The sequence below is a fragment of the Lepidothrix coronata genome, unplaced genomic scaffold (assembly GCF_001604755.1).
Source record: "Lepidothrix coronata isolate B3197 unplaced genomic scaffold, Lepidothrix_coronata-1.0 Scaffold184, whole genome shotgun sequence".
Classification (NCBI taxonomy): Eukaryota; Metazoa; Chordata; class Aves; order Passeriformes; family Pipridae; genus Lepidothrix; species Lepidothrix coronata.
The window spans coordinates 916,226-934,050 of NW_016690364.1; the positions used below are offsets into that span (position 1 = coordinate 916,226).

General features: G+C 36.2%; 1 protein-coding gene across 3 annotated transcripts in view; it reads right to left on the reverse strand.

The window, feature by feature from the left end:
- The window catches only part of ABI3BP (ABI family member 3 binding protein), a 142,415-nt gene that overhangs the window by 63,718 nt on the left and 60,872 nt on the right, over window positions 1-17,825 (reverse strand). For 2 of the 3 annotated variants that reach the window (XM_017830843.1, XM_017830842.1), the window contains exons 12-15: window positions 15,842-15,907; window positions 12,882-12,956; window positions 11,394-11,495; window positions 10,946-11,011 (exon numbers count right to left, since the gene is read on the reverse strand). In XM_017830843.1, the coding sequence (XP_017686332.1) occupies window positions 10,946-11,011; window positions 11,394-11,495; window positions 12,882-12,956; window positions 15,842-15,907 (309 nt within the window). Of the gene's footprint in view, window positions 1-1,141; window positions 1,205-1,647; window positions 1,714-6,650; window positions 6,726-7,250; window positions 7,317-9,241; window positions 9,317-10,945; window positions 11,012-11,393; window positions 11,496-12,881; window positions 12,957-15,841; window positions 15,908-17,825 lie in introns of all 3 variants that reach the window. The other variant, XM_017830841.1, reaches the window with a different exon arrangement.

The window sequence follows — 17,825 nt, forward strand, 5'->3', positions numbered from 1 at the left end:
AAAGCATTGCCAAAGTGATGAAGGAAGGAAGGGAATGGCTGGCTATTTACCCATCCTTGTGGTTTCTGGTGAAGCAGACAAGGTCGATTCCAGGGCTGGTCTCTTGGGTGCTACAGTCAAACATGGAAATGATCTTGAGATATCCACTGAGATATCCACTGCCACAGCAGTACAAGCAGCATCAGTTCCCAGCCCCCAGATATCTGTATTTAGGGCCACACATGCTTTTTCCTGGCATTACCTTGTGACTCAGTGATCAAATCAAGAGTCAACTGTCTTGTTGTGGTTGCAAGTATCACAATAGTCCTTGAACCTCATTAACTAAATGGCTCTCCATCAGCATAAAAATGCCTAAGTGTCTAATTCACCAAACCACTTCTTACATTTCCTTGAAAGATGCTGAAACAACCATAATTGTAGAGAGAACAACGGAGCCAGGACTCATCTTAGAATTAGAAATTCAACATGACATGTTCTGGGCATGTCTCCAATGCAAAAAACTGCAAATACTAATTAGTAATTATTCTAGCATGGAGGAAGAGACTGCACATTATACTATCAATATTCAGTCATAAGTCCAATCCTTCTTAAAAGATTAATAATTTTTGCAAATAGGTATTTTCTTACTGTTTTCACTACTATTATTGTTTTTACATAGAACAGACCTCACATGAAAGGCCTCTCCACTCCCCGTGGTGTATGATAATACCCGTTCTTCTTTACAATTAGTACCTGAGCGAATGATTAACATACCTGTTCATCAAGCTTGAACTTCAGTGCTCATTGAATAAGGAAAAATTAATTTATGTACTCTAAGGAATCCATAAGACATCTCTACTACATTAGTAAGAGAAAGTAAAATTTCTGCCATATTGGAATATTTAGTTCTAGAAAGAATTTTCAAAATAAAAATTTCACCTGGAGACACACGGGAATTTTATGACAAATTCTCTTTGTCACCGGTCCCTTCAAAATCGATTTTTCAAGTGATGGAAAAAAGCATTGGTTCAAACATCATAATTATCATGAGTATGGCAGATGTTTAAAGTGCGTTAACAAACCTAGATATTGCTCAAACCAGATGCAAACGATGTCAAGTGACGGCACAGAAAAAGCAAATAAATGAAAATATAATATTTACCATCCACTGTTCCTTGGCTTGCAAAGTGAGGGGAAGTAGGTTTCAGCTTTGGTCTCTGAGTAACTAAGATTAAATCAGAAAACTACCTTCAGAAAATAGAGACAAACACTTTTTTTCGAAGCAATGTTAGTGCAGAGTTTTAGATGAATCAAGCCTATATTACATTCAGGGTTTTTTTACATAACTATTTGCATTCATTACAGGATTATTCCATTTTTAAATCTGGGTGGTTTAGTTGAGTTAGTCTGTAGAATACAGACTACAGAATACAGTTAATCTTCTAGTGAACTAAGCCTATAGAGCAGAAAATTATGAAAAGTGATCACGAATCTTAAAAATTAAGTGTCTCCTTATATTTTATATAAATGACTGATCATCCTGTTGACATATTTGACATTGTCACTATCAGGAAAAAAAATTGAAATGTGTTGACTACATTTTAAAATACAGCTTTTCATATTTAAGTATTTCAAAGTGATAGCAATTATGATGGAATCACTGTTTACCCTTCACTGTCCTCGTGGTTTTCAGGAATGGAAAAGTTGTGGGCTCCAGGACTGGTCTTGGGAGAGCTAAGATTAGAGATGGAAACTATCTTGAGATGTTAGGGCAATCTCTTTATGCATTTGAAAGCATTGCTTTAATCACATCCAAATAAATCAATATTTATCTGGGTATACTCTTTCTACCAAATAAATCATACATCTGTTTTTTTGTCACTCTCTATTATCAAAAAAGCACCCAACCACTAGTTAAACACTACTCCTATTGCACACTAATGGCAGTCATGATGCTTTAGAGCTGCCTTTTAACAGCAGTAACTGACAGACTCCAAAATCCATTTTCAGGCAGCAAACAACTACTTTCAAACTATATATTGAAAAGTAGTCAATGAATATGTAGCCAGAATGTGCATCGAAGATACTGTCAAGTTTTGGATATATATTTAATCTGAAAAAGAATTAACTAGCACTGATTATTATATATGTCACTACACTTAAAAACCTGAACTTTGAGTCTAAAAAAATATACGCCTGGGAAAAAATAAAGCGGAAACAATAGCTTCTCTGCTGAAAAATGAATTAAGGTGAACTTAATAAGGATTTCCTTCAAGAGTTGAGCCAACTGGTAGAAGAAAAAAAACTTGTGCTTTCTTAACTAAAATCTGTAAGAATCTCTAATAGACCAGCAGCTCCTTAATTTACAGGAGTTTACAAGTTTTCATCTTGAAATGGTATGAAAGACTTCGAACAGACAGAATTTGATATCCACGCTGTAAGACAAGTATGAGCTAAAAGTCACATCTATTTCCAGTTATCAGTGAGCAGATATGTAAATGAGAACAGTGAAATGCAAAGATCATAATAAAAATCCCTTTTCTTGCATAGGAATATATTATTGAAAAATACAGAGTATCTCATTAAAGAATACAGCAAATTCTTAACCCAAGCAGTGATAGGTCAAACAGGTTACCTCAGAAAGTGGAATCGAAATTTTAAAATTGCCATGACACTTGCAAGAACATGGGAAAAGTAGAAGAGTGTAAATTTGATGGACCAAAAAAGAGAAAATTACAAACATGGAATTCTTGTTCTTATTAGACTCCTACAGTCTTAGCAAATAAAATCCTTCAAAAATGAATCCAAGGTTTGTAGGGTAGATTAATAGGGGATCTATTGAAAGAGATTCCAAAATTTCTCCCTTTCAAAGATGCATTTGACTACACTCTTCTCTGTGGCTCTGTGCTATTTACTGTCCTCTCCATCTTAATTTTGTTTGCTGTAAAATGGGAATAACAAGAGTTCCACAAATATGTTTTCTGAATTACCTAGCCAAAGTTTGCACCTTTACTAACACTGATTTGAAGAAGTGTTAAACACAGCAATTAATATGGCAAATATAAAAGGCAGTACCTAGCTGTTAGTGTTCAGGGGAATACTACAGAACCTTTACAAATATCTACAGAGGTTTGCAGTAGAAGACAAGATTCAGACCAATAGAATAAAATGAGAGTTCCTGTGTTCAGCATTAAATGTGTCCTATAGAGGAAAAAAATATTAAAGAAGCTGGTTTGATTCTTTAGGAAACATGCATAAAGCTGACAAACCTTTTATCTCCCCAGATAAAAAAAATTATTCCTTTTTTCTCCTAGACATATCTGGACTATCAAGTCTCAAACTACCTAAAGAATTCCTGGACTTGGGTTTGCAGTTTTCACTGTGCTATCTTTGATCTCTGTAATAAGAATTTTGTCACTACAGCACAGCTAGGGAGTCCTCCTCCACTAGAAATATACTTGAATATTCTACAAAACTTCAGAATTTACAACTTGAACAACTTTTAAGCTGTTTTAAAACCAAAACTGAACATGAACAGTCAATATAAAATAAATATACAAAGAGAACTTCCTACACATATCGCTCCCTGTCTCCGACATTGTAACTTATTGGGAAGATGTTTTACATACCTATAACCACAGAAATTCACTTTCATAAAAAGAAAAAGATAAAATCAAAAAATGGTATAACACTTCAAACAATACTGTAGCTATCTGTATCAGGATACTCTGCACACAGTGGAGAAGTTGAAGTTTGATTATGAGTCTCACAGTGTTTCATAGTAAAATTCTATTACATTAGGCACTACATAATTGGTCAATGGCAATTATGGGTAATACTAAGAATTAGTACTGCAAAAGTGAACTAAGAATTTGGAAAAAAAGTCATAATCCAGCATTTTAAACATCATATATATATTACCTTAAATTAAAGTACCTGATGCAGAATTTTTATCTTGCAGTTGTTCTTATCCCCAAAGAAAAGGAAAGCAAACCAACAATTCACCAAAAGCACACTGGGAACTCTTTTGATAATTCAAGAACACTCAGTTCATAAGAAATGTCAATACCAGACTGCATTGATGGTATTTCCGTGACTCCAGATGCTTTAGACATGAATTTTGAAACTATCTGTGTTTCATTAAGAGCTGAAGAGAAAACCTGGATTTAAAATGCTGAGGAATCTAACTGCTCCTGGGATAGCAAACACACAAGTTGTGGTGTTCAAGATGATGTAATTGCAAACACAAACCAGGTACTGGATGCTTAAAAGTCCTTTCTGCATTATGTGAATAAAGAGAAAGATATGCGGCCCCATATGGTGACAAGAGGACCCTGATGGTATACAGAACTTCTAGGAATCTTCTCCCTTTACACTTTTTGGAGTTTAAATTACACAGCAGAAAAATGAAATTCTTACAATTTGGTGTAAAAGATCAGTCCTTTTTCACTATGTACCAAAAATGATTTCTAGCTGCTGATCAAGAAATGATTGATTCAAAACAGTTCTTTAACTGGCTTGCCATTTAGAGTTAGAAGCAAATGTGTTCACATCAGAAAAATGGAAGCAAGTGTGTTGAAAACTAAAACAGCTCAATCAGACGTGAAAATCATACTTAAACAGACTCTACAAGAGGGGTAACACTGTGGTTTTAAAGGAAAAAAAAGGCTAGATTGAAAGTATTGTCATTACGTGAATAACCACGTTGGATTTTTGGGCTGTATGGCTCCGTAGAGCACAATAAATAAATATGAAGTCATTAATCAGTCTTCAAGAAACAGTCTTGAAGAACTTTGGCAAGTAAACATTTGCTAAAAACAACTAATTAACAAGTGACCAACTAAGCAATAGGTTTTTAAAAGAAATCATGAGGATAAGTAGGAGACCCACTCCAGGGGATATAACATGTAAGCAAGTATTTCACTGCAGTAATCTCATTGTGTGGCTGAACTTCACTATTTTTAGTTGAAAGAACCTTCTATTCATTCTCTTCGCTTCCCCTTTCTCCCCTCCCCAACACAAACATGCAAAACCAAAAACCAGAATTCCTTAGGTTATTCTAAGCAAGTCCCTTAAATACAAACAGCTGTACATGCTAGGGTTTCCCATCTCAAGTCTATGACTAGGATATGTAAATTAAGCATTATTATAATATTTAGTCACATTTTTAACTCTCCTTCAAATCTAGGACTTATCAACATGTTTATGTTGAATTCCAGACTAGATCAGGCATGATTTTTTTTTCCATTCTCTCAGACACTGTAATTGTTGAGAAATTGACCCCTCTAGTTTGGAAAAAGTGCAGTATAACTTTGTTTATAGGCAAAGAAAGCAGAATAAAGAATTGAACTTGAATTTGCTATTATATCAATACATAGAAAACCATTATGGAAAACCATTACTGAAACTTTCTGTTAAAGTACTTGATTATAAGTTATTCCTCAGTATGGAAGACGCATTAATGATAGATACTGATTAATACCCCTGAAGAATAAATATATAAACCTAACACATCTCCATTTCTTGATTTTAAGAATGCTTAGTTGGAATCTGCAAGCTTTCCCATTAATCTGCAATTACAGGCAACTGGACAGCTACTAAAAATTTTCTGTCAAATATCCATTTAGTCCACTTTTTGCTGCGAGGGAGTTTTGGCAACAACCTGAAATAGGCTTTGGATGAAACTGTCATTATTGAAAGAAAGTGAAATATTTCTTCTTGCAGGTACAGTAAACCTAGCAGAACCTTGAGCATTGATAAAACTGCATTTGTTCAGTGTCATTTTGTAAGGCATTGGTAAGTTAGCTTATTTTGTGAATCGAGGAAGTAGAACCCTAAAGAATAAATGTTGGGAAGGAAGAACAGGAAAACTACGTACTTTAGATTATTATATATTTATAGGTGTAAGTAATTTAATTGTCAATAAAATACCATCATCTAACAGTTTAATTTTACTGGAGTCTGGCATAACAGGTATTTGAAAGCATCACATCTACCATAGAAGCATCCAGTTAAGATCAATTTGTTGCAAATATTTTCTTTAATTAGAATGTTGTGCCATTTATTTCAAAAGCTGCACTCAAGCAATATAGCAATACATCTCACAAGCATGCTTTAGTTTTTGTTAGTTTTGGGCCCATGCTGTCTCCCAATATTGGCAGCAAAATGTCTGACTTAAAATAACTGCTTTAAGTATACTCAAGTTAAAGTATTTAAGGGTCTATTCTCCATTATTTTGAACTCCATATATTCATTATTATTGATTCTATTATTTCTATGGGACATACTCAACACTTGCAACCATTAGAATAGTTTCATTAGGGGTTTAAAACAATATTTTCATTAGCTTTCACTCCTACCCATCTGCGGTACCCAACTTAAAAAGAGAACACTACTGTATGTAATAAGACATGCTGATTAACATCAAGCACAGCAATACAGATCTGTAAATATATCAGGAACGTAGACCAAAATTAGAAGAGAATATTTACTGTTTTAAAGCATCACACAAAATTTCCTATATTTCCCAAGTCTGGTATCTGAGAGAGCAAATGAATTATGTTTGTTCTGAAGTTATTTTCAATCATGTTCAACTTAATTAACAATATTCCAAATGTTTGATGAAATCTCTGTGGGAATTTCTATTTAAAATCACATTTTTCAAGTATTACCAGGTACAGCTGATGGCATTTCTTGAATGCCAGATGTTTCAGATGTTGAGGAAATGTGCTGATTTTCATCCAAAGCTGAAAGAAAATCTGGAGTTAAAACGAGAACTGACTTCAGAGCTGCAGTATTTGGACGGTAGCTGGTGCGCAATTCAAGATGACACTGATGAGAGATCAAGCAATTTGTAAGCAGCTGCAAAGATCAGCTGTGAAATGAGGTGCTACATTAACACTGAAGCTGGTGTGAAATGAAGTAGGGCCAATTCCAAGTAGCTCATGCTAAGTATTCTTCTTCTCACTGGCCTTTGTTTTAAAGTACCTATTCTTTAAATGAAAATTGCAGCTACCAGAAGAAAATCAAAGGCAATATAAGCTAGCAGAGGTTTCTTTGTAGACTGTTATTCAGTCAGTGTGCTAAATTATTTTTCAGCTTTGATTACGCAGAAATGGCCAGGTTGAGCAGGGGTGGGAGTGGGGGTGGAGGGAAAGCCTAGCATCAAGTAGTCTTCAAAGCAACATGTCTGAATGAATCTTAGCACTGTCCACAGCCAATGCAAGTGATGGCAAGGGCTAGAAAAGCTAATGCAATGATATACTATTTACCAATCATGCTCCCTCTGGTTTCCGTGGAGGGATGAGAAGTGAATTTCAGGCTTGGTCCCTGGGTAGCTAAGGTCAAATATGAAAAAAATCTTGAAACAATAAGTGAAATCAGTCTTCAGATAAGGTGATTTTTGGCCCTTAGCATGTCTGATGGATCTAAACTTATTTTAGATTTCTTGCATACACACTTCTAATTAATATCTGTGGTGGCCTACTCCATTCTTCATCTTGTGGGTTTGTTTTTTTTTTTTTTGATACATAACATCTAATTCTGACACATTTACTACAAGGTCAGCTCTCTGCATCTTATTTTCAAATTCTATCCAATAGCAACAGCTGACAGCAAGCCTCTTCTCCCTTTAGTTTGGGTGTTTCAGATAAGTCTTTTAAATAAAGAGCTGCAAAAGTCCAATATTATTTGGATACAACATGCAGACCATTTTCACATAGATGGTATCAAAACACTTTCATGAACATGGTCTATAAATTTGTATTTTGCCCAGGGATCACATTTTTCCTCCAAATGCCACAAAGATACTTTGATAGAAACAGGTTTACAGAAACTGATCATCCTTCGGCAGAAAATGGCTTAAAAATTATCTTTATGCTTTTCTGATAGCATTTTAATGAAAAAACAAACTCAAAAAAAAATCAGAATCTATTAGATCCCCAAGACCACCATTTCCAATACAGATATTATGCAGTCAGAATGAAAGAAACATGCTCTATCTCTATGGGCAGTGTTATATGAAAAACTGAACAGTAGGTGTTCCTGATGTTAAGAACACTCATGACTGATTAAAGTTGAAGACCAAGTAGTAAGAAATCTAAGTAGCCCAATTCTTTACATCAAGAGAGAATTCTGTAGTAGTTTGGCAAGAATAATGCCACAGAGAACAGTAAAGCCGTGCCTGACTAACTGCTAAAGCTCTTTTACCTAATGAAGATAGTTTGATTTGACCGAAATGACCTTGGAAAACTGGAGTTCTCAACTTCAAAAGGAAACAAAAATATGGTATTCATGCAGAGGCAGGATAACTGTCAGCACCACCCTTGGAGTATTAGCACAGCTGCATCATGTTTGTGTTCAGTGTGAATTCTGCAGTGGATAAAAGCTAAGGTTTGCTACATTTATCTGTATAGAGAAACTAAAAGAATGTGGACCAAAAAACCTTAACAAGTAAGACTAGAGAAAACATGAATAGCGTATGTGTATTGTAATAAGCTAATCTCCAGATGACAAAATATGTCAATGCTCATTTACCCAATTTCACTTGGTTCGTCCCTGGAAAGAGAATGATGTTTGATACACTGATATTATAAAATATCACTTGCTTAAATCATGCTAGCACGAGCAGAAGCACAGACGAGAAACTCACAGCAACTCTCTACTATTTTTTATGATTATATTCTGGGAAAAATCTCATGGCCTAATACAAATGCATATATTGTGCCTAAGACCCTATATTCTTCATAAATACATGGGGAGAAGTGATAAATTGTTAGCAGAAGTAACTGTAAAAATAACCTTTAATGCCAAAATGCTGTAATGCAGCAGTCTTTTGAATATTAGAGGCTACTTAAAAAAGTTATAACAGGAAACAAATGTTCAAACAACAAATCTCTTTAAAAAGTCCATACTAGCTAAAGAAAAACCATTCCCTCCTCAAAGGATAACTGTTATGCTGACAACCCAAAATTCATCAAAGCCTGACAGTTTCCTTTCAAGTGCTAAATTCTGCCCCACACTCCCCATCACAACCCTTCAGTAACATGATACCAGCCTGAAATAGCCCGATGGAATCAGGATCACTTACTTGAGGCCAAAACTGCTGGACACTCGCAACTATTACAAATAACATGAAGCCTTAATGACCAAATGAAAGACCACTGGAGGTAACATTAAAAATATGGGACAAATAAACATCAGAATAATATCACTTATATATCAAGACAAACAAAGGATAGGAAATAAAATAAATGCAATTTACCAGTCTCTCGATCTGACATTTTTGCAGATGTGGAAGTTTGGGGAGTGGAAGTAACATGAAGAAAGTCATGGGAGGCTGGAAAAAAAATTGTGGCTTATTATTTAAATAATACACCAACCATCACACCATAGGATCACCTGCAACCGTGGACTTGATGGTTTAGACTACAAATAATGAAATAAAGAACTGAAATAATAAATAAAGAATTGAAAAAACCATAAAAACATATTCTGTAAAATGAGCAAAATTTTTAAAAGAAAGGTTAATATTTATGTGTAAAAACACATAAATATGATGCAAAAAATTCAATGGGATGACATAAGTTAAATGGAAAAAATTCCCAAAAGGTTAGTAGAAATGCAAAAAAACCCCTGAAAAATTGCAAAAAAACTGGGCAAAGGGAAGAAAAAAGGAAGCAAATTTATGAAATGAAGACAGAGAAAAAAATCCAATTAAAAAATTAGCAAAAATAAAAGAACATAAAAAGTGATTAAGACATCACCATGCAGGGAAAGAGAAAGGAATATTCTTAGCCCAGCCAAATTTGTATGCTTTGTTATAATTACAAGTAATCTAATTGCTCCACTGTAAAAACAAGAAAGCCAAAAAATTACTTTAAGTAAAGGAAGGTAAGGAATGTAACTTCCCTGAAAAAGACCATGAAGTGCATGACATATCTCAGCTGATATGAAAGCAAGACTGCTACAGACAGAAGTACCAAGGTATTTCATATTGTTCATTCCACTTTTAACTTGGACTCTACTTCAGATTTTAGGTTTACCAGCCTGCTCAGAAAACGCTTTGTTACCACATGGGCCACAAAGTAATGCCAGGGCACAGGACTTATCTTGCACACCTGCTAATGTGAAAGAAGCTCTTGTCAAAAGCGCCTCCACCCATTGTTTCCAAGTGCTGTATTCAATGCCTGAAGTAAATATGGCTTTTCACATATGTCCTTTACATCTCTACACTTACACTTTACCCCAAGAGAAATAAGTTTGACTAAAAGCATAACAAGATCTCTTGGGACAATTCCCATCTCGCATCATTACCAGACCTGCAAGAAATATCATTACCACCAAACACTGCTGGTGTCTTGAACCCTGAAGAAACATGCCATGATTCACCAAAAGCTGAAAAGAGGCATCGAGCTTAAAACCCTAACACAACCACAAAAGCAGCAGCAGAGCAGAGCGTTCCCACACCCAGGTGATGGCAATGTAAAGCCATGGGCAGAAGACAACCAGCCACCTTGAAAGTCAGTGATGAAGCAACAAACGGCTGCACCCTTGCACCAGGACTCCCTGGAGGGTGGCTGAACTGCTGTGCTGTCCTCTTGCGCCAGCCCCGATGGGATTTGCCTCTGAAAAATGCTGTCATATTGGAACAGAGAAGGCAAGACCCGCTCCCAACACACAAAGAAGCAGGGGGATGGAGCTGAAGGCAAGGTGCAATCACGTGGTCTCTCTGCAAGATGTCACATGCTTCCTGCAGAAAATACTTGTCAGCAATGGAAAAAGCACGGGATCAAACAGCAGAATTGCAGAACCAGTGTGACGAGTGCTTCAGCAAGCCAAGCTGCACCAACGGGTCTTCATGTTGTCCATGGGAGATGAGAAGGATGCCAGGTGGTTTGGGGTGAGAGGCGTGATGGGGAACAAGGGAGATGGCAGACAATGGAAAAAGAAGGGGTTTGCTAGTTACCCATCACAGTTTGCTTGGTTGCCAGGGAGGAAGGAGTGGTGGACTTCAGCCTTGGTCTTCGAGTAGCTAAGATCAAACACAAAAACCATCTTCAGGTCCTCAGACAGGCTGCTGTTGCAGGGTCATATCAAGACAGAGCTACAGAAAAGGAGACACGGCAATGCTTGGGCCAGGCTCTCCTGTCACAGCATCAATCTCTGCAGTAGCAGGATGCTGTCTTTCAACTGGCAGAGGTAGCCCAAGGTGTCAGAGGAAACCTAGAAATGGAACCCCAGAAAAGGCCACAGAAAGCTCACATGTGTAACAATTTCTAACAAGGACTCATGGAGGTCCAACCACATCATTGACCCCACTTCTCAGGACATCAGCACATCTGAACAGGCTCACCACTGTAGGGAAAAGCATTGCCAAAGTGATGAAGGAAGGAAGGGAATGGCTGGCTATTTACCCATCCTTGTGGTTTCTGGTGAAGCAGACAAGGTCGATTCCAGGGCTGGTCTCTTGGGTGCTACAGTCAGACATGGAAATGATCTTGAGATATCCACTGAGCCTTGCCACAGCAGTACAAGCAGCATCAGTTCCCAGCCCCCAGACATCTGTATTTAGGGCCACACATGCTTTTTCCTGGCATTACCTTGTGACTCAGTGATCAAATCAAGAGTCAACTGTCTTGTTGTGGTTGCAAGTATCACAATAGTCCTTGAACCTCAGTAACTAAATGGCTCTCCATCAGCATAAAAATGCCTAAGTGTCTAATTTACCAAACCACTCCTTACATGTCCTTTAAAGATGTAATTGCATACATCTAATTGCTAATAGTAATTGCATAGTAACATGAGAACTGAGAATCACATCTTTGTATTTAGAATTCAAAGTCTGATCTCACTTTTCCCAACAAGCAACAAAATCCTTCATTCTATGGGTCAGAAATTACTGTCCCTGCCACTAATAAGGGACAGTGTAGAGAATTTCTCTATCTGTAGAGAAATTCTTGCAAATAAGTGACCAGTAAAAATATTTCTGCAGAATTCTAGCACATCTTACAACAACTTAAACTTGTACAATCTGACATCTCTTCGCACACTGAAGGACATGTAACTTCACTGAAGTGACTCCCTTATACTCTCTTATCCTGATCTTGCACAAGGAAAATGCACAACTCGGTACATAAACCACTGTTAAATCTACAGTATATATATATATATATATATATATATATATATATATATATATATATATATATATATACACTTATCAACACTGCTCACTTTTGCCCATTTCTTTGGACTTGGCTTCAGATGCAAGGTAGGCAAGACTTGGTGACAGTTTGAAAACATGCACAAGAATGAAGTTGCTGGTAATAAGGAAGTGGTGCCTAGTGATTCCTCTGGAATATTTTGATAAACCCAACCTTTGGAAATGGAAACCCTTTGATTCAGTTCCCTTCGACTTGATCCTTTTCTAGTAACATGCAATGACTCACTAATCAAATAACTAACTTGCATTTTCCAATGGTTAAAATCTCATGGGGTATTCTTTTGAACAGCAGATAAATATTTTTTCCACCTATGGAGATGCTTTTGCATTCGATGTACAAAAGGAACAAATCTGACGTGTTAACACTTATTTAACTACTCCTAAAAATGGGCCTCCATATAGACACACACAAAATTCTTTACAAAAAACCTGAACAATAACTCCACAGGACAACCTAGCTAATTGTTTACCAACATAAAAAATTTTGATCCTATCATTCCAACATTTCTTTTCCAATTTCTCGAATGTTGCAACGGACATGACTGGTCTCTCTCTCCAGTTACACTTTTATACAGAACAAAACAGAATTTCTGAGACCTCCATTTGGCAAAGCATTGCTGTGTCTTTTGAGAGACTGACTAGATGTCAGGAGAACTACAACGAAGAGAGAGGCTATTACCAGATGAGATTGGTGGCATTTCTGGTATGCCAGATGTTGTGGATCTTGAAGGAAGAGTCTTCCTTTCACCTAAATCTGAAAAGATAATCTTGTGTTAAAAGGCTTAAAATTGCCTCAAGAGCTACTTGGATAGCACAGGACTCAGCAGACAAATGTTGCTTTGTTAAAATGGAAGCACAGGGAAAATTTTGTGTGGAAATCAGCTAACATTACTCTGTGTCGTGGACTGGTAGGCTGGTGTAGAAGCTGATGTGGAAACCAGGTGACCTAATTATTCATACTAATGAGAATTCTTGTTACTGCTTAATAATCTTAGCACATTATGAATGGCAGGTAGTAAGAAAACACCTTTTGATCCAGAAAACAGTCAGTGGGCCTGCCAATATAAACATGAACGGTATTGGTGTGCCAAGAACCAGTAGATTATTCAGCATAGAATTTAGCAGACTATGGCTGCATTGGTCAAAGAAGACTTGGGCAATAAACTGCTTTCCTTCCCCCTTAACCTCCTTCTACCCCTTCTCCATTGCCCTCACCTCTTAACTTCTTCATGCTCAAGAAATGCTTAAAAAGCTTAAGCATCCTCATGTACCAAAGACTACAGGAAAAACAACCTATCTTCAAAGCTATAACTCAAAGTATAGCTTAGTTTGAAAGCTCTGGTCTGAGATGCCATAACTTTCTTATTTTAAGGCAATACACAGGAAAACTCACAGCAAAATATTTATGAACAATGAAAAACTGACAGAAAGCAAGAAAGAAGAAGAAAATCTTATCCCTAAAAAGTAGCATATTTTACTTGACTGTAATAGTTTTAAGTTTTGCAAAATTTAAATCTTTTCTTAATACAGCTATTTGATCAATACTGCATTATTCTTTAAGCTAGTTGCAGTCTTTCTACAAACCTGTGCGTGCCTGGTCCCAGGAATGATGATGCCGATACAGAATTTGAAAAAACAAAACATAGGGCAACACCCAAGGCAAGTAGTATGCAACAGCTGTCTGAAACTGTCAACATGGAAGCAGTAATAAACTTTTCGGCACCAACCAATCAAATGGGTATGCTTCTGAAATAATATTATTATAATTTACCAGTGCCTGGTATTTCTGAAGATGTAAAAGTTTGGGGAGTAGAAATAATATGAAGAAAGTCATGTGAAGCTGGAAAATAAAAGCAAAAATTCTGCTGTATTTGACAGCTCTATTCAAAACAATCCTGTTTTGAAGTGACAAGAACCATCCTGAAACAGGATCGTATTCTTTTATGAGTTGACAAAACCTCTGGGTAATATTTAACGCATTATGTTCCACAGAAAGGTAGAATCTGAAATGTACAATAACCAATTGTGACTTGAAAATTATTTCCAAGAACATGCATTAATAAACAGATACATAATGCAATTAATGACCAAACTGTTCTCAGAATCACACAAAAAGAAGTTGAACTATAGAGTTAAAAAGGAGAGATACAAGGCTATTCAAAATAGGAGAACAAATTATAAACAAAATGTAGCAAACTGGGACTGCATGAAATTTTTGTTTAGAGCTCCTAGGATCAGGAAAGAGGATATAGTGGTGTGGAAACTGGAGAAGGGAAGAGGATGACAAAACAAGAACTGGACCAAATGAAACATATAAACTGCCTTTTGTCAGATGTGTAATGGTGGACAGCTGCAATCAATGTCCCCCTCATTAATGGATTTCCTTCAATGCTAATTTCTTCCAAAAACATATGCATCAAGCATTACCCTACTGGCATGCTAATGAAATGAAATCTTTCCAACTGGCTATCATCTTACTTTTTTTCCTTCTTTGGGTAACTGTCTGTTGCCCTAAGTAAATAACATCTATAACCTAAGAAAAACACATAATAGAATTTTTCTAAGTACCATGACAGTGTCTGAATTTTCAATGATATGCTTTTATAGTGCTATTTTTGAAATCTGGGCACTTAGAGTTACGTCTATGCTTACACAGAAAGGCTAAAAGAAGAGCTACAGTTTCAAAATATGTTGGAATTTCTGAAGTTTCCATTCATCTCTTGCAACTCTGAATATTTCAGCAAATCAGGATATTCCACTTATGAATCTCAGGTGTGGAAAGGCCTATTTAAATTTGATATTTACAGTAAGTCTAATTTAATTTTAAAACTGAGAATTACATGCTGTTGCCAAATACGGAAAAACCTCTGAACTACTAGTTCAGTATTTCATATAAAATTTCATTAAAAAATCTGATATTTTGATGCAGCACTTTCATACCTACAGTTATTCTTCATTTATGTCAAACTAAACAAAGTATTTAATGAGAGGCACTATGTCTCCTCTAAAAATTCCTAACTGTCAGGAGGATTAACCTTATGAGAAACCATTACTGGCTCTGGTTGGTTGCACTTCTATGGTACCAGATGGTTTGGATCCCGAAGAAACAGGCTGTTTTTCCTCAAAAGGTGAAAAAAGAATCTGAGCTTAAAATGCTGAGAGACCCGTGACTTGATGGATTAGGTCTGAATAGCTTAGTGAAGGCTGTGCAATTCCAGATGATGCTAAAGCAAAGCTAAGCAAGATGGCAGACGGTCTAAAATGAGACATGAGACAACTGCCATGACAACAGGAGATGATGGCTGGCAATACAGTTTTCTGGCCTGAAATGCAAGTTCCACATGCCTGAAAGGACTCTCACCAGCAAGGAATTCTATCATATTAAATTTTCTAGGTAAGAGCTGCAGCTCTACAGAAAGACAGGTATTGACAAGATATGACAACACTTTCTTTAAGCAGTTTTTTAGCCAATAACAAATAAGATTTTCAGCTGATTACACAGACACAAGAATGGAGAATAAGTTCTCTGTGAGTGTTAGTAGCCAAGGTTCTAAAACAGATCTCAAGATTATCATTTGCAGATCTACATGATGCTAAGATAATGGGAAAAAAAAGTCATAAAGCTAATCTGCTAATTACCCATTTCCATCTCTCTGGCTTCTGCAGAAGGTAGAGTTATGGGTTTCAAGGCTGGACTCTGAGTAGCTAAGAGCAAACATGAAAAAAATTTTTATCATTCCAAGGCAGACACTCCCCTTACAAGTGATACAAAATCTAATTTCACCCACTGTAACTAGAAAGTTTTTGTTTGGTTTGAAGTTCTCTTTGTTCTATTAATTTTTACCCTGTTCATATTTTGGCATGCATTATCTAATCAAGCTGAATCCATATTACTTAAGTGGTTCTTATTCACAGCAAGGCAGCTACAACTCAAACACATTACCTTTAACATTCACAGCACTTCCAGGTCTGTACAAACTGGTCACTATTACATTATGTACAACTTTTTTTTAAAGGAGTTGTAATAAGAAAAGATAAGAAAAGAGTAGTACAATGAAGCTAGTGAAATAATCGTGAAACATTAGTAAACGGCACCTTTTATCTGTTACCTGTAATGAAGACTATTACAAAGTACTTCTGTTTATTTAACTTTGAAGTATGGATAACCTGAAGTGTGCTTTAATGAAAACAGAGAATCAAGATGGAGTTGGGCATTCTTACCTAAAAGCCATTGTGAACAAATTTTCACCATGTGCAGGTTTTGCTCTACTGTCCTGCTTCTAAGAAACAGATCCTATTCGGTGTGTCCTGGCCAATAAGTACTATTCTTTCCAGTAAACTCATCTGCACCAGTCACTTATGCCCATTTAGGTTATAATGTATTTGAAAATTTCCATCTTTATTTTTAATTGGTGTTTATCAAGTTGAGGTTTTTTGAAAAGCAGTCATACCTGAATTTAAAATTTAAACTTCTCTGAATGCTCGAGAATGTAAAAACATTGAAATAAGTAGGTGTGTGGTTCATTTCCAATGTAGGCAATATGAATATATGCTAAAAAGTGAACAGACTTTTATTTCATATGTTGGATCTGCTTTCCCATTTATTTTCAATCCATTTTATCACATTAGCAATTATAATTTCAGGTTACTATCCTGATATATTTGGACTCAGAAGTTGGACCAGATGACCATTGTAGGTTTGCAACTAGAACCATTCTGGTCTATATTTGTAGTTAAGAAAATAATACCAAAAGCCATATGATTCACAGCTTTTGTCAAAAGTTTCCATTGATCCATTCACATCCAGTAAGAACTATGAGAGATTTCTCAAAGGTATCAGAACATTGAAGGCATGTTAACAAAGCTATCTTTTCAGAAACATTTGAATTCAAAATGTGCTGACCACACAGGAAGTTTATAAAACAAAGGAGATATCTCCCTCTAGCACATTCAAGATAGATAAAATAAAGGAAAAAAAAAGTCTTCAGGGGCACTAGGGCAGAATACAGGTCGCAGGCACTTGAACTTCGTAAATTAAATTTTGCTTTCGTTGCTGATTTTATAACAGCAGGAGATCGAGGCATGCAGAGGCACGGTGCAGAGAAACCTCCTCTGAATAACCACCCCCTCACTCTTAAAGAATATCTTTGACTTCAGCATTGACTTCATAGATACTCCAGCTGACCCAGTGGCTGGGCCCAGCCTCACACAATGAACTCCTTCTTTTGCTAAGTGAAACTAATGGAAGATATCAGAATAAAACTAGAATAAATACTTGAATGAAACATGTATTTTGCCTCTATTGTTATCATTCTACCTTTACCACTGAGACAAACATAGGATTGTGTTATTATTCCTCAGCAGAAAGCAAAAGTACCTCACATCACTTTACAGGACCACCTTTTCAGATTTTCAGCTACGTTTATAGCAAAAAGGTTATTAAATCATTGTGTTTCTCTCTTTCCAATGCTTCTCTAACTGGATTTAACTGAACATCTTTCACTACAGTAAAAATAAATCTCTACACCCATCCCCTCAAATATATCTGGAAAGGAGCTGTCAAAAAATATATCAAATTAAGAACAAATTGTGAAGATCATATTTATGTTCTTGAGAATCTGTT